Source organism: Pelophylax lessonae (genome assembly GCF_965119305.1).
Source record: "Pelophylax lessonae genome assembly, chromosome: 8".
Lineage (NCBI taxonomy): Eukaryota > Metazoa > Chordata > Amphibia > Anura > Ranidae > Pelophylax > Pelophylax lessonae.
The window spans coordinates 106670846-106694071 of record NC_138775.1 but is presented as its reverse complement, the minus strand read 5'-3'; the positions used below and the strand labels follow the sequence as shown (position 1 = coordinate 106694071).

The window sequence follows — 23226 nt, the reverse complement described above, 5'->3', positions numbered from 1 at the left end:
TTATTGTAAAATTATTTTATCTATTTTAAATTGAGCGACCCAGCTTTATTTTCATGGCAACAAAAAAGTATGGTTACAAAAAATTATTATTTAATTATCGATTAGTTGGCCTATTATTGTTTTGATTAATCGGATAAAAACCTCAAAAAGTGTGATGCATAATATAGTTGTTCTGCAAAGTTTAAAAAAAATATATATATAATTTATTCTTGAATATCTATACGCAGTGGAAAATTCTGAGAATAGCAGAAGAGATTTATATACACAGGTACATCTTATAAAATTAGATTACCAAAAAGTACATTATTTTTTTTTCAGAAATTCTATTCAAAAAGTTACTCATATTTTATATAGCTGTGTTACACTGTGAGTGATATATTCCAAGCATTTCTTTCTTTTAATTTTGAAGATTATGGCTTACAGCTAGTGAAAGCCCAAAATTCAGTATCTCAGAAAATGTAAATGTTACAGAAGACCGATTAAAAAAAAAAAAAATTGATTTTTGAGTTACCGTAAAACCTTTTTTTTTTTTATTAAGTTCATAGACAGATGCAGCTCCATATTCTTCTTGACCATTGAATTATGCTGCCCCCTACAGGAGTACAACACTAGGCAGGAAAAATCTTTACCATGCCTATGGGGCAGTCCCTGCAGGCATACACCCACACATCCGTAGGCTTCAGTTTTGTTGCAAGCAGTGTTTAGAAGAATAAATACCCATCCCACTCATAATTAGAGGGGTGGTTGCTGCGTCTGTCAATGAACTTCAGAGAAAATGATTTCACGGTAAGTCAAAAATCCATTTTTCTCTAGCGTTCGTTGACAGACGCAGCTCCATATTCTTAAAGACCATTGGGGCATCCGAAAGCAGTATTTGCATGAGGGGAGGGAAAAACAACGCAGAAAAGAACTTAATTTCCCAGAGGCTAAACTCAACCAGGAACAACTGGAGCTAACCTAGAAACATCATACACCTTAGGAGACAAATTGCGATTTTATACAGCAGCCTGCAAAACCTTGTGGCTAAAAGAAGCATCCGAGGATGCCAACACATATACTTTGTAGAATTTTGAGAACGTGTGCACAGACGACCAAGTTGCCACCTTGCAAACTTGCATTACGGACGACTGATGGCGAAAAGCATAAAAGGCACTCAGCTCCCTAGTAGAATGCCCCCTTCACAGTGAAAAGGAGGAACCTGATCCTTCAGTGAATAAGCCTGTACCACTGTCTGTCTGATCCATCTGGATATGGTGGCAGCAGACGCAGCCAAACCCTTCCGAGATCCTTCAAAGAGAGTCTGATTTCCTGAAAGATTCAGTGGCTGCCAGGTAAACTCTAATTGCCCAAACCACATCCAAAGAATGCAAGGCAATTTCCTTGAGTTTAGGATAGAGTGAAGGTAGCACAATGTGTTCACTCAGATGGAAATCAGAAACCACCTTAGGCAGAAGCAACTGATTAGGTCGAAGTATCACTTTATCTCTGTGGACCACTAGATGAGGTGAATGACAGGACAGAACCTCCAATTCAGATACTCTATGGGCAAGTAATAGCCACCAAAAAGGCAACCTAAAAATGTGAATGCAGAGGAATCTCCCTTATGTTCTCAAAAACTGAATTTTTGTAAAATCTTACCTGTAAAATTCCTTTCTCTGAGTCCTCCGACAGTCGCCGCCTCCTCTAAGTCATCACTGTTGGGTATTGACTTCCGCTCCGCAGGAGTAGCTAGGCATATAGACTTAGTCAAAAACAAAAGTCATTAGCATATACACATCCATGGGGGCTGTCCCATCTGGTCAAAACCCCCCTGCAGTGACCACTCCCAACTCAGTTTGGTAGCATAGCAGTAGGTATAAGAACCCAAAAAAAGAGGGGCGGGGGCGGCGACTGTCGGAGGACTCAGAGAAAGGAATTTTACAGGTAATATTTTACAAAAAATGGATTTTTGTAAAATCTTACCGTAAAATCCTTTTCTCTTAAGCTCATTGACAGACGTAGTCCTCCTTGATTAATATCAACTCGGGTTATACTGCCCTCTACAGGAGTAGGACTAGACAGGACAGAAAACGTTCTGGCCACACCCTAGGGGCAGTCCCAGAGGGTATATCCTCTCACTTCCTGCTACAGCAAATCAGTTATGTCACAAAGCAGTGTTTAGAGAATTTAACCCAACCCAACTCAAAAACAGAGGGGCGGGTACTACGTCTGTCAATGAGCTTAAGAGAAAAGGATTTTACGGTAAGATTTTACAAAAATCAATTTTTCTCTGTCGCTCATTGACAGACGTAGTCCTCCTTGATTAATATCAACTCGGGACGTCCCAAAGCAGTGCCACAAATGAGGGGTGGGATAATGGAAATCAAAATCCAATCTAGAAGGCCAACCGGTGCCAACTAGAAGTTTTAAAGGCTCATCAATCACACGATGAGACTCAACTGAAATTCCAAACGGAAAAAAACCCTCGAGGTAGACCACCGGTCTCCTCAAATTGCGGCCTGCAAAACCTTGTGGCCAAATGAGGCATCCGCCGATGCCATCACATCAACTTTATAAAATTTTGGAAAGGTATGAACCGACGACCAGGTAGCCGCCTTGCACACCTGGACCACCGACGCCTGATGGCGGTAGGCCCAGGAAGTACTGAGCGCTCGAGTGGAGTGCGCCTTAACAGGGAACGGAGGATTCCGACCCCTAATCGAATAAGCCTGTACCACCGTCTGTCTGATCCATTTGGAGATAGTCGCAGCAGATGCAGGCAACCCCTTTCTGGGGCCATCCGTGATCACAAAAAGTGAATCCGTCTAACGGAACGATTCTGTAGCCTTCAGGTATACCCTGATTGCCCGAACCACATCCAAGGAATGCAACGCATATTCCCGAGGATGATTGGGCTGAGGACACAAGGAAGGTAGCACAATATCTTCATTCAGATGAAAGTCTGAAACCACCTTAGGAAGAAAGGATGGCTTCGGATGAAGAACTACCTTATCCCTATGAACCACAAGATATGGGGAATGGCATGATAATGCAGCCAGTTCTGACACCCTGCGTGCAGAAGTGATAGCCACCAAGAAGGCCACCTTCTGGGATAATGTAAGCAAGGGAATCTCCCTGATATTTTAAAAGGGAGGTTTCTGCAGAACCGACAAAACCAAATTAAGATCCCAGGGGGGTAAGGGCGCGCGCACTGGCGGAGCCAAGTGCCGCACCCCCTGGATGAAATTCCGCACCAAGGAATGAGTAGCCAGCGGCTTCTGAAAGAAGATTGCTAACGCTGAAAACCTGACCCTTGATGGTGCTCAAGGATAGTTTCTGCTCAACCCCCTTTTGCAGAAAAGCCAAAATTCGGGTCACCAAATAGGTACGTGGGGGAAATCCCAACGTTTCACACCACGCAATATAAGTCTTCCATGTGCGATAATAGACTTTGCTAGAAGTCGCTTTCCTTGCTTTAATTAGAGTAGGAATAACTGAAGCTGACAATCCCCTGTCCTTCAGTACCTGGGTCTCAATGGCCAGGCCGTGAAAACCAGCGACTGTAAAGCACGATGGAAGATCGGTCCTTGAGACCGCAGATCCTCCCTGAGAAGAAGTCTCCAAGGAGCGTCTGCGACTAGCCTGCCCAAGTCGGCGTACCCGGCTTGACGAGGCCAGCCCGGAATTACCAGGATAACTGGAGTTCCCTCCACCTCTATCCTGCAGAGAAATCTCAGCAGTAACTTGAGAGGGGGGGGGAAGACATACAGTAGCTGATACTGCCCCTACGGGGCGCTCAGCGCGTCTGCTGCGTCCGCTAGAGGATCGCGGGCGCGAGCCCTGTTGAGCCAACCTGCCAACAGATCCATATCCGGGGTGCCCCAATGAAGGGACAGCTGGTGAAATACCTCTGGATGAAGAGACTATTCCTCTTGATCCAGAATCTGACGGCTGAAATAATTTGCCTGTCCACCCCCGTGATAAATATCGTGGAGAGAACTGGAACAACTGTTCCCCCAATAAAGAATGTTGGCCATTTCTATGGCCGCCAGGGCACTCTTGGTGCCCCTTGGTGATTGACATAAGTCATGACCGTGGCATAGTCCGATTGGATCCGAACCGGACTGCCCTGGAGCTGCTCGGTCCAGTAAATCAGACAAAGTCTGATCGCTCTCAGTTCCAACACCTTTATCGGTAACCTGGAATTTATCAGAAGAAATGACTTCCCCTGGCTGAGCATCGGAGACCGAAGCCACCAGACCAGAGCCTCCCTGGTCTGCTCGCTCAATCGGATCTGATTGTCCAGGGAATCGGGATTCCGATTCCATATGAGAAGAATCTCCTCTTTGGAGAATTCGGGTATGAGACTGGGCAAACGGTACTGCCTCTAAGGAGGCGACCATCAATCCCAGCCAGTTGACAGAGCGCAACATCCGAATCATTGACTGAATCTTCTGGAGTTTCTCCGCCTGGAGAAACACTCTTGCCAAAGATGTATCCAAAATTAGGCCCAGATAGTTCAGTCTCCTGGTGGGAACCAGGGATGATCTTTGGGAAAAGCAAAGAAAACGCTGATGTCCTGCGAAGATGGGGATATGAAGATAGGCATCCTAAATATCTATGGACGCCAGGAAATCCCCCTGATGCAGGGAGGCCACCACTGTATGGATGGACTCCATCTCTTCCAAGACCAGAATTGGACGCACCTAGCCCTTTCTCCTGGGCATTGTGAACAGGTTCGACTAGAACTCCTCCAAGGAATGGGAACTACCACTGCTTGTTGCATCAAGCTGTTCCCCGCAAAGCTTTATAAGCGACCCGGGGATGTCGAATATTGGAAGGGAAGAATCGCACCGGTGGAAGTGATCGAAACTCGATCTTGTATCCCGACCATATGACCTTGCGAACCCCTTATATGGGATTCTGGAAAGCCCTGGATCCGGAAACCGGTGAAGACGTCCCCCCACCCTAGAGATGGGTGGGGCCCATTCTGTCAATCCAACGAGATAACAGTGGCTTTATTTAGTCTGGAAATCGGTGAGTCCACTATTGGTGGTACCGTCCATCTTTGTAATGAGGGATTCCTCAAAATGATAGCGCCTAGCAATGCGTTTGGAAATAGCAGGGGCTCGTTTACAGAAGACCCTATTTGGGCAAGGGAAACCCTTCACCATTTTGGTAGGCTTGCTAGTACCAAAAAAGGAATATGAGTCTCAGCTACCTCTGCCGGTGTAACCTCAAGATTTAAGGTTTCCCAGCAATGACAAGCTCAGAATCCGTATCTGAAGTATCAGATGACATAGGGGTAGACGGGGGTCGCTCTTCTTGACCCCCGTCCCTGACAGGCTACCTCCACCCAGGATACCAAAGACTCCAAACTGCTGATAATGCATCATCACAAGTGGGGTACTGGAGGGTCCTGCGGCCACCCCGAGGGGATCAGGTGGGGATACATGAGTGGCAGGGTTCATGTAACAAGACACTTGCCAGCAAACACAAAAAAATTAATTGCAAGAAAAAAACATTTTTTTTTTTTTTTTTTAACTTAGTCCTCCAGTGCAGTAGCGCCCCTCAGTCTACCTGCTTGGACCCCTCAGAAAGAGAGAGAGACCCCAAGGCTCACCTGATGCACAGAAGTTTCTTATCAAACTGCTTCCAGCACTGTCTGTTACAGACAGGAAGTCTTTGGCTTGCTTTCCCTGGGCCAAGGAGGCGGCTCTGCCCCTTTACACGCCTTCCGGCGCCTCCCAATTACTCCACGAGGTGTTTGGTCACCTCAAACATGGCCGCCCCCATGCTGGAGACACAAGGCTAAGCCAATATGGCGGCCTCGTGCGATCTGCAGGAAAATGGCGGCGGCCTGTGTAGGATAGCGGCGGCTTGCAAGCTAGCAGCGGCCTGCGGGATGTGTGCATTCGGCCTGTGCGGCCAGCGGAAGTGCCTCGGCCTGCGGGAGGTGTCCTCGGCCTGCGGGAGGCTGTGTGGCCTGTGGAAGTGACCGGCTTTCTGGAGGGATGGCGATCTGTGGCTGCAGTAACTCAGGCATAGGCATCGGCCTATGTACACACTAGACAGGTAGGATACCTCTATACCTCAATAGTAATGCCTCTTAGTAGTCTGCCACTGACTTCAGTCACCCTTACAGTCATATAGTGACTTTTAGATAGTCAGCTCCCAAACCAAGCCTCCTGGTTTCTATTCACAAAAATCACACTCAAATTGGGGGATCTGTGACCTGTTATAGGATAGAGGGGAGACCCAGAAAACCGAGTGTCCGACCATCCCAGAGAGGGGCCCGCGTCCACCAACAAACCCGACAGGGGGAGAGGGGGAACATTCTACTCACCATACCGGAACCAGGCGGGCGCCAACTCCTGACAGAACTCCTCTCCACCGGGGTGGGGGGGCTGTCGACCAATACGGACGCCGTGACTCTGTTGGTCATTGGCGTCCAGGCGAGACGTTTAACTCGCAGGGTCAGTCCCCGTCCAGTGGGACTATGTCGCAGCCGACCCAGCGCGGAGCTATGGCCTGCACGCGCTCGTAGGCTGAACTGGGGTGACCGCTGGATCTCAACATCCAGCCCGTCGCCCAGTTTCAGCGTACTTGCTTGAAGATCTCACAGGAACACTGGAGAAAAAAAGCTGTCTAAAAAAGTATTTCTAAAAAAAAATCTTGCCAGGACCGAAGATCCTAGCAAGGAATCTAGGTCCTTACTCCTAACTAGACAGAAAAAAACTGATTTGCTGTAGCAGGAAGTGAGAGGATATACCCTCTGGGACTGCCCCTAGGGTGTGGCCAGAACATTTCTTTCCTGTCTAGTCCTACTCCTGTAGAGGGCAGTATAACCCGAGTTGATATTAATCAAGGAGGACTACGTCTGTCAATGAGCGACAGAGAAAAACGGAATTTTTGTAAAATCTTACCTGTAAAATTCCTTTCTCTGAGTCCTCCGACAGTCGCCGCCTCTTCATATTCGTCACAATGGGTATTAGACTTTGCTCCGAAGGAGTAGCTAGGCAACAGAATATGTTAACATTAAAGCTTTTAACATATCCCACCCTCAAGGGGTGGTCCCCTCAGTCAATACCCTCCTACTTCCTGCAACCATATCTCAGTTTCAGTGGAATAGCAGTAGAGTATACAACCAAACCCCAAAAGAGGGGCGGCGACTGTTGGAGGACTCAGAGAAAGGAATTTTACAGGTAAGATTTTACAAAAATTCCGTTTTCTCTTACGTCCTCCGACAGTCGCCGCCTCTTCATATTCGTCACAATGGGGACGTCCCAAAGCAGTGCAAACATGAGGGGTGGGAAACGCATCCGCGCCGTAAGGCAACGCAGTCTCCACATCAAAGAAAGGAACCTTACCAAAGGAAGGAAACCAGCTGGGCAACAGGAAAAAAACTTGCTCAACAGGAGCAACAACCCAGGAAAAACAAAGAACCAGGGGATAAAAACGTATCCCAACAGCCAGGGGTCCCAACAAGGGACCCTAGGGAACTGCCGCACTAAGAACCTTGCGGCCAAAGGAAGCATCCGCCGATGCCTGAACATCTACCTTGTAGAATTTTGTGAAAGTGTGTACGGTCGACCAGGTCGCCGCCTTACACACCTGGGCCACAGAAGCCCCATGACGACAGGCCCAAGACGTACTCAGAGATCTAGTAGAGTGCGCCTTCACAGGCATAGGGGGAACTTTCCCCTGCAAGGCATATGCCTGTTCAATGGTCTGCCTGATCCATTTGGCGATGGTAGAGTGGCCGACGCCGCCATGCCCTTCCGAGGACCCTCTGGAAGAACAAACAAAGAATCTGTCTTTGGAAAGGACTCAGTCGATTTAAGGTAAACCCTAATCGCCCGAACAACATCCAAAGAATACAACCTCACCTCTTTCGGATGTTTAGGCTTCGCGCACAGCGAAGGCAAGACAATATCCTCATTGAGATGGAATTCCGAAACTCGCTTCGGAAGAAAAGAAGGATTAGGTCGCAAGGCCACCTTATCCAAGTAAATGACCAGATACGGAGACTTGCAGGACAAAGCCGCCAGCTCCGACACTCTGCGAGCCGAAGTGATCGCAACCAAAAAGGCGACCTTTTTGGACAACATAGACAACGAGATCTCCCTGATCTGTTCAAAAGGAGCACGTTGTAACACAGATAGAACGAGCTTCAAGTCCCAAGGGGGCAGAGGATCCCTCCTAGGAGGTACCAGAGGCCGCACTCCCTGAACAAAAGTGCATACCAAAGAGTTGGAAGCCACGGGACGTTGAAAAAGAACGGCCAGCGCAGACACCTGACCCTTGATCGTAGCCAGCGCCAAACGCTGACCGACACCTGTTTGAAGGAAGGACAACACTCGAGAAACCGAGTACGTGCGGGGTGAAAACCCCCTGGACTCACACCAGGCAAAATAGGCCTTCCAAGTACGGTAGTAAACCTTCCCCGAGGAAGACTTCCTCGCGTTGACCAAGGTATGAATGACCTCAGGGGAGAGACCCCTCTCCTTCAGGACCTCGGTCTCAACAGCCAGGCCGTCAAAGCCAGCGACTGTAAAGCAGTATGGTATATCGGCCCTTGAGACAGGAGATCGTCTCGAAGAGGTAGATGCGACCGCCAGATTCACGAGGTCTGCGTACCAGGACCGGCGAGACCAATCCTGCGCCACAAGAATCACCGTGCTGCGTTCCGAGTGTAACCTGCGAAGGAACCTGGACAGCAACTGAATCGGTGGAAACGCATACATCAGCTTGTACTGCCCGAGGGTCGCGCGTCCTTGCCACAAACCTTCTCACCTTGTTGTTGAGACGAGACGCGAACAGGTCCACATCTGGAAGACCCCACTTCGCGCACAACATCCGGAAGACAGCCGGGTGGAGAGACCATTCCCCCTGATCCAGGGTCTGGCGACTCAGATAGTCCGCCTGCCAGTTCTCCACCCCCGGAATGTGAACCGCCGTTATCGCCGGGACATGAGTCTCGGCCCAAGACAGAATGTCGGCCACTTCCCGAGCCGCTCGGGCACTCCTGGTGCCCCCTTGGTGGTTGATGTAGGCCACCGCCGTGGCATTGTCCGTCTGCACCCGAACCGGACAGCCCTGCAGCCGGTCCGTCCAACGATGAAGGCAGAGATTTATCGCACGCAATTCCAGAATGTTCATTGGAAGGGAGGACTCCCCCTCCGACCAAGTTCCCTGGGCGGACAGAACGCCCAGAACACCACCCCAGCCCGACAGGCTGGCAACCGTGGTGATCACCGTCCACGAGATAGGACGAAAAGACTTGCCCCCCGATACCATCGGGGGACTGGAGCCACCACAGAAGACCCCTTCTGGTGTGATGGCTCAACGAGATTTGAAGATCCAGAGATTGAGGTCGCCCGTCCCACCTGGACAGGATCTCCGCCTGGAGACCCCGCGTGTGAAACTGGGCTAAGGGAATCGCCTCGAAGGCCGAGACCATCAATCCCAGACATCTCATGCACGTCCGCAGAGACGAGTGCGGAACGTCCCTGAGGGACCTGACTTCCTCCTGAAGAGTCCCGAGTTTGACTTCCGGCAGGAAGACCTTCGCCTGGACCGAGTCCAGGATCATTCCCAGGTAGGGAAGACGAACCGACGGACTCAGCGTCGACTTTGGAAAATTTATCGTCCAACCAAACTCCTGCAGAGTTTGCATCGTGACAGACAGGTCCTTTTCCAGACCCTGGCTGGACGCAGACCGAAGCAGAATGTCGTCCAGATACCCCAGGACCTCAGAGAGGGGGTTGTCTTTGGCGACCATATCAGTCTGATTCAGAAGACAGAGAAAGCAGCGGCCGTTCTTGGCAAGCAACCTGTTTCATGACCAGATCAACCTTTGATGCCAGGCTATCCAATGCTGCAGAAAGACACTATGGACTGCGATCCGGACGTACCAGCAGTCGCACTAAGGGGGCCTGATGGAGAATTTACTGCATGGGAGCCCATTTTGCAATTTGTTACATATAAAAAGTGAACTGCCCCTCTAAATTTGCGATCACGGTCCTCACCGCTCGATCGGGCTGTACGCTGAATTACCCTTTAAACAGTGGCAGGTAGCAGAGTGCACAGGGAATGCCCAGAAAACGACCCCAATACTGTATCACCTCACAGAGGATCCAGCAACGACTGCGGCATGGAGACCTGAGCACAGGAAGCAATGTCAAGGTAGGGACATCAATCCACAAGAGGCTGAACTGCCAGTGTAGCTCCAGGCTACAACAAAATGGCACCAATACAACTGTATAGGAAGCCCAGATAAAAAGGCCACATCACCTCACACACAGGGAGCCGATGTCCACACCTAAGATGGCAGCTGAACAATGCCATGCGGTCAGGACCCAGATACAAGGCCACTTTAGGGATCTACCTAAAAAGACCCCACAGAATAAGGTACCACTGGATAACCCCCCCTCCCCCCCCCCCGGGCCTCAGGCGCTGAAAATAGCGCCCCCATGCGGGAAAAGGGAGGGCAGGAATCATGATAGGCCAGGGGGATCTTTTAGGAAAATGGGGTACTATTATCCCCAGGAGTGGGCCCACATCCCCCCCAGAGGCCACAAGGGACATGGAGAGCTCAGTTTACTCACCATACCATGGCCAGGGTGGGCTCCGCTCCGGACAGACCACCTTCCAGCTAGAGTGGGGGTGCTGCCAGCCGAGGGGTACGCTGCGACTCAGGGGGTTCCAGACATCCACTCGCAGGCTCGTCCCCATCCAAAAAGGGGCTCCGTCGTGGCCTAGTGCGGGACTAAAACCTGCTCCCAGGCTGACCTTAAGGATCTAGATTATTCAGTGCAAAACCTCAGCCGGCATTGCTTGTAGATCACCAGGAGGATCCCCCTGACACTAGCTAGCAAAGTGAGTAACGATAAATAACACAAAATATTCTTAAAAAGGAAAAAAAAAAAAAAAACTTGAGAGCGAAGTCCCAGCAGGAAACCTAGATCCTACGCCTTCACTAGGCAGAAACTAACTGTTTTGCTGGAGCAGGGTGTGTGGGGTTATGCCTATAGGGACAGCCCCACGGGCAAGGTGAATTGCTTTTCTTTCCTGCCTAGTACTAATCCTGCAGGGGGCAGCATTACCCAATTGTCTAAGAAATATGAGAGCTGCGTCTGTCAATGGACGATAGAGAAAGGATATCTGGACGATCTATTACTAATAGATCGATCGGCTTCGGCTCTAAGCCGCAATGTCCTCCAGACAGTACAATTTCTAGAACGTCTGGGTTGGATACTGAACTTAGCAAAGTCAGCATTACAGCCACTCCAGCGTCTGGAATACAGTGCATTGCGAAAGTATTCGGCCCCCTTGCCACATTTCAGGCTTCGAACAAAGATATAAAACTGTAATTTTTTGTGAAGAATGAACAAGTGGGACACAATCATGAAGTGGAACGAAATTTATTGGATATTTCAAACTTTAACAATTAAAAAACTGAAAAATTGGGCGTGCAAAATTATTCAGCCCCCTTAAGTTAATACTTTGTAGCGCCACCTTTTGCTGCGATTACAGCTCTAAGTCACTTGGGGTATGTCTCTATCAGTTTTGCACATCGAGAGACTGAAATGTTTGCCCATTCTTTCTTGCAAAACAGCTCAAGCTCAGTGAGGTTGGATGGAGAGCGTTTGTGAACAGCAGTTTTCAGTTCTTTCCACAGATTCTCGATTGGATTCAGGTCTGGACTTTGACTTGGCCATTCTAACACCTGGATATGTTTATTTGTGAACCATTCCGTTGTAGATTTTGCATTATGTTTTGGATCATTGTCTTGTTGGAAGACAAATCTCTGTCCCAGTCTCAGGTCTTTTGCAGACTCCCATCAGGTTTTCTTCCAGAATGGTCCTGTATTTGGCTCCATCCATCTTCCCATCAATTTTAACCATCTTCCCTGTCCCTGCTGAAGAAAAGCAGGCCCAAACCATAATGCTGCCACCACCATGTTTGACAGTGGGGATGGTGTGTTCAGGGTGATGAGCTGTGTTGCTTTTAAGCCAAACATAACGTTTTGCATTGTTGCCAAAAATTTCGATTTTGGTTTCATCTGACCAGAGCACCTTCTTCCACATGTTTGGTGTGTCTCCCAGGTGGCTTGTGGCAAATTTTAAACAACACTTTTTATGGATATCTTTAAGAAATGGCTTTCTTCTTGCCACTCTTCCATAAAGGCCAGATTTGTGCAGTATACGATTGTTGTCCTATGGACAGAGTCTCCCACCTCAGCTGTAGATCTCTGCAGTTCATCCAGAGTGATCATGGGCCTCTTGGCTGCATCTCTGATCAGTCTTCTCCTTGTATGAGCTAAAAGTTTAGAGGAACGGCCAGGTCTTCTTAGATTTGCAGTGGTCTGATACTCTTTCCATTTCAATATCGCTTGCACAGTGCTCCTTGGGATGTTTAAGACTTGGGAAATCTTTTTGTATCCAAATCCGGATTTAAACTTCTCCACAACAGTATCTAGGACCTGCCTGGTGTGTTCCTTGTTCTTCATGATGCTCTCTTCGCTTTAAAAACGGACCTCTGAGACTATCACAGTGCAGGTGCATTTATACGGAGACTTGATTAGACACAGGTGGATTCTATTTATCATCATTAGTCATTTAGGTCAACATTGGATCATTCAGAGATCCTCACTGAACTTCTGGAGAGAGTTTGCTGCACTGAAAGTTTGAACAAAGTGTGAAACATCCAATGAATTCCGTTCCACTTCATTATTGTGTCCCACTTGTTTTTGATTCTTCACAAATAATTACAGGTTTTATATCTTTATGTTTGAAGCCTGAAATGTGGCAAAAGGTCGAAAAGTTCAAGGGGGCCGAATACTTTCGCAAGGCACTGTACCTTGGTCTTCTTGTGGACACAGTACAGCCAAAGATATTCTTGCCAACAAGCAAGGTCCCAAACCTGAAGGATCTGGTTCGGTCCATAGTAAGGCTGAGATATCCTTCTATACGTCTTTGCATGATGTTACTAGGAAAGATCATGTCTGCATTCGAGGCAATTCCCCATGTTCAATTCCATGCCAGACCTTTACAGAACAACGGTCTACATGGATCGGAAGGGTTCAGTCTCCCATGTCCATGTCCAGACTGGTCCATGTCTCTGGTACCAAGGGTACGTCCGAGTCTGAATTGGTGGTTGTTGACCAGAAATCTGGAGAAGGGAAAATCATATTACATAGTAACATAGTAGGTGAGGTTGAATAAAGACAATAGTCCATCCAGTTCAACCTGTGTAGGTGTGTGTGGCTGTAATCATCTAACATAGCCCTTAATGTCCTGATCCTTGAGATGTACTGTACGTCTAAGAGTCTTTTGAAAGCCACCATACTACCCGCAGAAACCACCTCTTGTGGTAGACAATTCCACAATCTTGTAGCCCTAACAGTAAAGAACCCTCCTCGTTGCCTGAGGTTAAAACGCTTCTCCTCTAATCGCATTGTATGTCCTCGAGTCCTCATGCAATTCCTTCGAATGAACAGCTTTTTTTCTAAGCTGAGATCCCCATTAAGATATTTATAAATTGCTATCATGTCCCCTCTCAGACGTCTCTTCTCCAGGGAAAATAAATCGAGCGATTGCAGCCGCTCTTCATAGTTAAGATCTTCCAACCCCCTAATGAGTTTAGTTGCCCTTCTCTGGACTCTCTCCAGCTCCAGCACATCCCTCCTGAGGACTGGCGACCAGAACTGGACAGAATACTTAACAGAAATCCTTTCTTCCAGTGACCTGGAAAGTGGTGACTACCGATGACAGTCTCTCCGGCTGGGGAGCGGTTCTGGAGGAGGCTACTGTCCAGGGGAAATGGTCTTGGGTAGAGAGTAGTCTCCCCATCAACATTCTGAAAATCTGAGCAGTTAGTCGGGCTTTGAAATACTGGACGTCCAGACATCGGTGTCACCCTGTCAGGGTGCAATCTGACAATGCCACTGCCGTGGCTTATGTCAACCATCAAGGAGGCACAAGGAGTCAGTGAGCCCAGAAAGAGGTGGATATCATCCTGTCCTGGGCAGAGAAGTTTTGTGCCATGCCTGAAAGCAGTGTTTATTCCAGGAATTGAGAACTGAGCAGTCAGATGTTTCCAGGGGATTGGTAATTACATCCCGAGATTTTTCAATCAATCTGCCAACACTGGGGGGTCCCAGACATAGAACTGTTGGCATCCAGGTTCAACAACAAGTTAAAGAGATTTGTGTCCAGGACCAGATACACTCGCAGTCGGAGTGGATGCTTTGGTGACTCCTTGGGAGGAGTATTCCCTGATTTATGCCTTTCCTCCGGTACAGCGGATACAGTGTTTGTTGCACAGGATCCAGCTAGAGGGGAAACCAGAAATTCTGGTAGCTCCTGCATGGCCGAGGAGGGTTTGGTATGCCCACATCCAAAGGTTGGCAGTGACGAGGCCTTGGGTTCTTCCACTGCGTTCGGACCTACTCTCTCAAAGTCCGATATTCCACCCTGCTGTACAGTCTCTAACATTGGCGGCTTGGCTATTGAAACCTTAATCTTGAAGGAGCGGGGTGTATCTGGCCCTGCAGTTCATATGTTGATAAACGCTAGGAAACCAGTCTCTAGAAAGATTTATTACAGGGTCTAGAAATCCTACATTGCCTGGTGTGAAGCCAGGAAATGGCATCCCCGCAAATATATCATCGGGAGAATTCTAACTTTCCTTCAAGCAGGGGTAGATATGAAATTAGCCATACACTATTAAATGGCAAATTTCAGCCTTATCTGTTGTCTTCGAAGAACCTATCGCTTCCTATTCGTTGGTTCAGACCTTTGTCTGGGGAATGTTACGTTGGCTTCCTCCTGTGAAGCCACCATTATGTCCTTGGGACTTAAATTTGGAGCTGGCAGTTTTACAAAAACAGCCTTTTGAACCTCTGGGGCAGGTTCCCCTGGTTCTTTTGACCAGAAAACTGGTATTCTGGGTATCGGAACAAGTAGCTCTTTCTTGCACAGAGACATTCTTGATTTTTAATCTAGATAGGGTGATTCTACGTCCACACCCAGGGTTATTGCCCAAGGTGGTGTCCTACCTTCCTTTTTTCCAGATCCTCACTCAGAGGAGGAAAAGTTATTGCATTGCATGGTTTGAAACAACTAGATTGATCACTACCTATAATAGTCATCACCAGAAAATTAGAAACATTCTTTCACACAACTGGCACTTTCTCACGGAGGATCGAACGGTGACTAAATATGTTCGACATGAACCTGAGATTGTCTACACAAAGTCCAAGTCCATTAGGGACCTCCTGGTGCAGAGTCATTACCAACCTTTGGAGCAAGAGGAGAGAGAGACATGTGAGAGGGGGGACCTATAGATGTGGACAGTGTGATTAATGTCCCTGGGCCCAGGAGGTACTACCCTTCAACTCCTGGGAGGGGCCCCTGGTCCATAGATTGAGGCGCTTTGCGAACTGTCAAACCATGGGAGTCGTATATTTTGCATTATGTATATGCGGCTCCTTTTATGTGGGAAAAACTTAAAAGGACGTTTGCACGCCACATTCAGGACCATCAATATTATATTGACGCGTGTTTATTTGTAAACACGTAGGGGCTTTTCACAGCTATGACTCGAATGTGATCACCTTCTCTGTTCTTGAAGTCATTCCCCAGAACCCACGTGGGGGAAACTTTGACAGCAGAATTCTCAAACAAGAGGTCAAGTGGATTTATAACCTAAAGGCGAACTATCGACCTAGCCTTAATATTTCCGTTCAACCTCATCTCACTTAATTTCTATTGATCATTTTTGTTATTTTGGTGTTTTTTCGCATAATAATTTCTTTGCAATTTTAATATTTACTTTATTCTATTATGCTTGTATAATTATGCATAATAGTGTACTTATGATTTTGGTATATGTATTTGCTGATATGCATTGGGGGGCACTGGCCTTGGCTGCCTGCCTGTCAAATGTCTGTTGCATAGGGGGAATACTCGGGCGCCAAGCCAGGACATGGTTTTCCTATTCCTGACGTGGCTGGTTTCCTTTCCAGCCGGGGCTGGGAGCGTTGCGGGCGACTGGTATTGCCATTTGTGCGTCATCCTGGTTGCCGCACATACTCTCTTTCTCGGCGCCCACGCCGTGACGAGTGGGGGATTCCCCGTTCCGCCCCTTCCGACGGAGCCCCGCTTATTATGGAGACGGTTCGCGCACTGGACATGGCTGTCTTCCATCTCGGGGACATCCATACTTGCGGTTTCTACAGCCTTAGGTAAGGACTCGCTTCCTCTATGCGTGCAATTTCTCTTTATCTGTGTGGGCAACTTAGGACTTTTCTGGTGGAGAACTGCTTTGTAATTTTAGGACAACGCCAGCACTTTTCACATATACATATGCAAGAAAAAGTTTGTGAACCCTTTGGAATGATATGGATTTCTGCACAAATTGGTCATAAAATGTGATCTGATCATCCTCGAAGTCACAACAATAGACAATCACAGCCTGCTTAAACTAATAACACACAAAGAATGAAATGTTGCCATATTTTTATTGAACACACCATGTAAACATTCACAGTGCAGGTGGAAAAAGTATGTGAACCCTTGGATTTTAATAACTGGTTGAACCTCCTTTGGCAGCAATAACTTCAACCAAACGTTTCCTGTAGTTGCAGATCAGACGTGCACAATGATCAGGAGCAATTCTTGACCATTACTCTTTACAGAACGGTTTCAGTTCAGCAATATTCTTAGGATATCTGGTGTGAATCGCTTTCTTGAAGTCATGCCACAGCATCTCAATCGGGTTGAGGTCAAGACTCTGACTGGGCCACTTCAGAAGGTCTATTTTCTTCTGTTTAAGCCATTTTGTTGTTGATTTATTTCTATGCTTTCTTGCAACACCCATCTTCTGTTGAGCTTCAGCTAGTAGACAGAAGTTGGCCTCAAGTTCTCATGCAAAATGTCTTGATAAACTTGGGAATTCATTTTTCATTTGATGATTGCAATCCGTCCAGGCCCCGACGCAGCAAAGCAGCCCCAAACCATGATGCCCCCACCACCATACTTCACAGTTGGGATGAGGTTTTGATGTTGGTGTGCTGTGCCTCTTTTTCGCCACACAGTGTTGTGTGTTTCTTCCAAACAACTCAACTTTGGTTTCATCTGTCCACAGAATATTTTGTTAGTACTGCTGTGGAACATCCAGGTGCTCTTGTGCAAACTGTAAACGTGCAGCAATGTTTTGTTTGGACAGCAGTGGCTTCCTCTGTGGTATCCTCCCAAGAAATCCATTCTTGTTTAGTGTTCTACGTATTGTAGATTCGCTAACAGGGATGTTAGCATTTGCCAGTGACTTTTGCAAGTCTTTAGCTGACACTCTAGAATACTTCTTCACATCATTGAGCAGTCTGCGCTGTGCTCTTGCAGTCATCTTTACAGGACGGCCATTCCTAGGGAGAGTAGCAGCAGTGCTGAACTTTCTCCATTTATAGACAATTTGTCTTACCGTGGACTGATGAACAGCAAGGTTTTGGAGATACTTTTTTAACCCTTTCCAGCTTTATGCAAGTCAACAATTCTTAATCGTAGGTCTTCTGAGAGCTCTTTTGTGCCAGACATCATTCACATCAGGCAATGCTTCTTGTGAAAAGCAAACCCAGAACTGGTGTGTTTTTTATAGGACAGGGCAGCTGTAACCAACACCTCCAATCTCATCTCATTGATTGGACTCCAGTTGGCTGACATCTCACTCCAATTAGCTCTTGGAGATGTCATTAGTCTAGGGGTTCACATACTTTTTCCACCTGCACTGTGAATGTTTACATGGTATGTTCAATAAAAACATGGCAACATTTCATTCTTTGTGTGTTAATAGTTTAAGCAGACTGTGACTGTCTATTGTTGTGACTTCGAAGATGATTAGATCACATTTTGTGACCAATTTGTGCAGAAATCCATATCATTCCAAAGGGTTCGCATACTTTTCTTGCAGCTGTATGTGCATTTACTTGCATTCATTTACGATTCCTGGTCCTGTTTGCCCTACTTCTCAACCTGTTGCGGGCTGTTAGGTCCTAGGGGGGCTTTTCTTGGATTACAGCTTTTCTAATCTGTCTTCCGCTTGGCTTTGGTGATTTGGGAATTATTTGGTGGAGGACATCTGATGGGGGTCATATATGTATATGTCATCCTTAACCCTCCCTGCACACATGGATGTGATGCTTCCCTTTTCTTTTTTCCTAGACCTTTATTAAGCACCCCATTACACACCGCCCCTTGGCTTTTTGATAGTCTGGGGCCTTTCCTGTGATATGACTCCCTTAACCCATCCATCTATACATACCCTTTTAGAATGCGCTTGGTGTGCAGCTGCTTTTGAACCTGCCAAGTCCCTTCAAGCCCAAACCGCCTATTTGGTGTCCTGATTTGTGGGGCTCAGTGTTCCCCTAGAGTATTGCCCCGGGGTCCTTTAGCATAAAGACTGCTGTGTGAGCATCTGTGCTCATGGGACATCCTGATGGGGGCGTTAACTGGTGGCATGAAGGAGGAGAATGTCTGTATTGAGCTGTCTATTGAGGAGGAGAATGTATGCATTAAGCTGCCTATTGAGCTGCTATTGGTGGGGTCTTAGAACGCACATCGCGCCTCTGGATGGGCGGTGCACATCCCAATCATCCTCTATCCTGCTGCCCGAGCCTCGCCCAGCTGGACGGGGCGCTAATGCAAAAAGTAGTCACTGCCTCCACCTATAATTGGTCCTAATGGTAAGGAGCACTGGAAGGGCGGACGCAGATCAAAAAAAACGAAGAGATTTCCAGTCACAACTTACCAACCAGCCAGCGACCAACCGAATTGACCTGTCTAACAGGTCAACGGGGTGCTGGATGGCCGCAGGTACGATTTGTCCTTGGAAAAAGAGGCATGAAGCGCTCCGCCCACTTACGGCAGTGGCGGTATGCTCTCCACAGCCTGTGGGACGCATACAACAGTGTATTATGGTTGATACTATCCCTACAATGCTAACTGCAGCATTAGGGCGCGGCGCAGCTCTGGGGACCAGCAGCCCTGTGTCTGGAGTGAGTGGGAAACTATACACTCTGACCGTGATGAGGAAACAGCCGTGGATATCCCTGGGACCATCTGGTGAGCTGCCCATTGTATTTATCTATTTTGGCATCAATATGTATGCCCCCCCCCCCCCTTAATTACAAGGTCCATGACATTTTGAGATGGGGATCATCATTATTTTTATTATTGGTATGATCACTTCCACTCTTGATAGCTATGCCTTTCAGGAATTATATGCACTCTGCTGACCAGGATTGTTGTAACTTTTTGACCTCTTTGAATCTGCTGCCTGAAGCTTGTCTTCTGCTTGCTGCCTTGGTCTCCGGGTTCTGGCAGTAATGCTAGCATCAATATCAATATTTTTATTTGTATCTAAATTTTAATTTAATTTAATTTTTTTCAAATATATGTATACTTTTGTATATTACATAAAGTCTCTATTAATCGAATTAATCTGATTCAATTTGATTACTACCTACCATCACGCCCCCCCGTCTCTGGGGGTATTATTCTATCATGGTAGATGGGAGTCTGTGGGCGGGGACCTCATGCACACGCCCTGGAGAGGGAGGGGCCCTACCCAATTGTATCTGGTCCACTGAGTCATTGTCCATTATATAAAGCATGGGCTTAGACATGCTTTCTAGGCTCTGAAGAAGAGGCGCTGCCTCGAAACACGTAAGCCTATACAGCTTCGTGGGACGATCCAATCCCGATCTCGATGCTGAGGATTTTAAACTTTGTCTGATGTGCTTTTTTATCAAGAACTCGTTTGCGAGTATTTTTATTCCATTACTTTTAATAAACCTGCTTAAAGGATAATGCGCTAGGCCGGTGCGCTCTTGTGTTTATTTATCGTTTTTAGTGTCGCCTGGGTTTTCCTTGAAGGCTACCATGTCGGGCATCTTTGCCGTGCCTGGGAAGTGCCTCCTTTTCCAGCCTTTGAAGATTTGTCCACTAACATTATATTATGTGTGGTGAGCCTATGTATATTTTCTTTTTGTTTGCTATTTTTCTTCTTACTTTTCTTGAATGGTATTTGGATTTTTCCTGAATGAATATATGATTATGTATTCTATGCTTTTATCAAGTCTGCCATTAAGCTAAGGGTCTCTGGTGAAGCACTTTGGGAAATTACAACTCAGTGAAACGCGTTAGAACCATACTATACAATAATCATCAGCAGACTATCCATATTTGTTGGCTGGATCTATTCTTCATGGCGGATTTGTTATGACATTTGTATTTTTGTGATGTTTATTATGTGTATACAATAAATTGGCTTTTAACTATCTTATTGATGCTTTATTATGCTTACCTCTGCACACTCCACACCCTCAAAAGTCCCCTTTCCTTTATTGGAGCGGGGTCTGATCTGTTTGTGGTTCATTTGAGCCCCAGATAATTCCCCCCTCTTTTTAGTTTCATCTGCTATTGGGATGTGAATGTTGTTTTGTGCAAACATCCTCAACAGCAGGTTCAGCCTTTCTGAAAATGATTGCATTCTCTTGATGCAATGCGTGCACTTACATTTTACTTAGAGAAATCAGCTCAGATTCGTAAGGTTGAGAGCTTGTTTGTGCTGCCAGAAAGGCGTATTCTAAGTCTACGATTTCTCATTGGACTCCCCAGGTTATTACCCAGGCGTTTGATTTAGTAGGGAAGGTTTCACCTTTTCCTGTAAGGGCACATTCTACCAGAGGAGTAGGTGCCTCTTGGGCACATCGCCATCAAACCTCTATGGCTCAGATTTGCAAGGCCGCGACCCTAGTCAGTGCATATGTTCACTCGTTTCTATCGAGTGGATGTTAGGTCCCAGGAGGAATCTGCATTTGGCCACAGTGTCCTGCAGGCAGCGATGTAATCCTTTTGGTGGTCAGATAACAGTATTTTTTGGTGTCCACCTTCCCTCAGATGCATTGCTTTGGGACATCCTATATGTTATGATTTATGGCTCTGTGTCCCATGACATACGAAGAGAATATTGCATTTTTTAATACAGACTTACCTGTAAAATCCATTTCTTGAAGTACATCACGGGACACAAAAAGTCCCTCCCCTATTCTATGGGATCTTTATTACTTGCTACAAAAGTGAGGTACTTCCTGTGTTGGAGGGGTTATATAGTGGGACATCCTTTCTGATTGGTTGCCAGTGTCCTTCCCCTAAATAACCCATATGTTATGATTTATGGCTCTGTGTCCCATGATGTACTTCAAGAAATGGATATTACAGGTAAGTCTGTATTAAAAAACATAATTTTTGTTGCACCAAGCATTATCCTGCAGGGGGATTACCCACACGTATAGAATGAAGCAGTGTCTATCTATGAATGATAGAGAAATGGATTTAAGACCCATTAACTTATAGTCACAATGCTTCACTCAAAAAAGTTGATATGGTTACCTTGAGATCAGCCTTATTTTCCAAAGCCTTCGCAATAGCTTTAGCTGCTTCCACACCTACAGTGTTGCCCTCAAGACGTAATGCCTGCAGCCCTTCATACTCAATAATTTCCCGAATCACATCTTCAGCTGCAAATAAAATAAAAAACAGAAAAGTTTAAATACAGCACAAAAAAATATACCAAATTTAAAACAAGCAACAATTGTAAATAGAACAACCAGTTAAAGCACAACAACCAGTTAAAGCACTAAACTGCATCTCAGCACCACAAACTGAAAATGTTCTTTAATAAATATTCAAAGAAAAATCACCCCCTAGCATTTCTAGCCACAGACATCTTAAAAGTGATGGTAAAGCCTCGTTTAGTTTTTTTTTTTGCTATACGAAGAAGATTTATCTCAATGCATAGAATCCATTAAGATAAAAAATAAGATTTTTGTCTTTCTTTAATATCCATTTCTCTGATGTTCATTGACGGACACAGCTCTCCTACAGGAATAGGAAACTAGGCAGGGAAAAAGCTTTAACACGCCTATGGGGCAGTCCCTGGGGGTATCCTCCCACTTCCTGCTATAGGTATTCCGTTTTGGAACAAGCAGTATCAGAAGGAAAAAATCCAACTCCATAGAGGGGCGGGTGCTATGTCCGTCAATGAACATCAGAGAAATGGATTTTATGGTAAGACAGAAATCCCATTTTCTCTATCGTTCATTGACGTACACAGCTCTTCATCTTCTTGATCCTGGGGACATCCCAAAGCAGTGTCAAACACGAGGGCCGAGAACAGCAGAAAAAACAAAACTTCCCCAGGGCTAAACATAGCCAACCAGGTAACTTGGAGCTCAACTGTCAACAACTGAGCCCCGGTTCACACTTGTGCGATGCGGGAAGGCTGCGAATTCGCAGCCTGTTCCCGCATCGCAAACGCACCCCCGGCAGTTCACACTGCCATATGCGATACGCTGGGGGTGTCAATGTAATCTTAACGACACCCCCAGTTTGATCAAATATCGCAGTGCGATTTTGCAGTTCGCACAGGATCGGATCGCACAAGTGTGAACCGATGTGCGATCCGATCCTGATGCGGCTGCAAAAAAGGGTCCTGTGCGTCTTTGCTGCGGGTGCGGTGCGAATTTAGCCATACAAAGTGTATGGCTAAACTCGCACCGCACAGCCGATCGCATGCAATGAAGGAGCAGTGCGCTCCTACATTACATGCGATCGCCGCAGCCGCATCAGTGTGAACCGGCACTGAAGCTCACATGAAAAAAAAACACCCTCAAAAGAGGACAAGTCCTATAAACCACAGCCTGCAAAAGAAGCCAAAAGAAGCATCCGCAGATGCCAACACATCCAGTTTATAAAACTATGTGAAGGGGTGCACAGACAACCAGGTAGCCACCTGCAAACCTGCATCACTGATGCCTGCCCAGAAGGCACTAAGCGCCCAAGTAGAGTGCGCCTTGACAGGGAAAGGAGGAACCTGACCCTTAATAGAATTAGCCTGAACCACAGTCAGTCTGATCAATCTGGAAATGGTTGCAGCAGAAACAGCCAGCTAAGATCCGAGCCACCGAAAAGTAAGGAGGGTGAACCGGAGGGATTCACACCAGGCAATGTTCGTCTTCCATGTACGATGGAAAACCTTCCTAGAAGTAGATTTTTTTAAGCTTTTAACAAAGAAGGAATCACAGTCAGACAACCCTCTGTCCTTTAGGATCTGGCTTTAAACAGCCAAGCCATCAAAGCCAGCGACTGTAAAAGCAGGATGGAAGATTGGCCCTTGGGACAG

The 23226-nt window shown here is 46.8% G+C and overlaps 1 protein-coding gene across 1 annotated transcript in view; it reads right to left on the bottom strand.

Annotated features, from left to right (window-relative positions):
- The window catches only part of RANGAP1 (Ran GTPase activating protein 1), a 355492-nt gene that overhangs the window by 250842 nt on the left and 81424 nt on the right, over positions 1 to 23226 (bottom strand). Inside the window, exon 3 of the mRNA XM_082265579.1 lies at positions 21435 to 21562. Coding sequence (XP_082121705.1) covers positions 21435 to 21562 — 128 coding nt within the window. The remainder of the gene's footprint in view (positions 1 to 21434; positions 21563 to 23226) is intronic.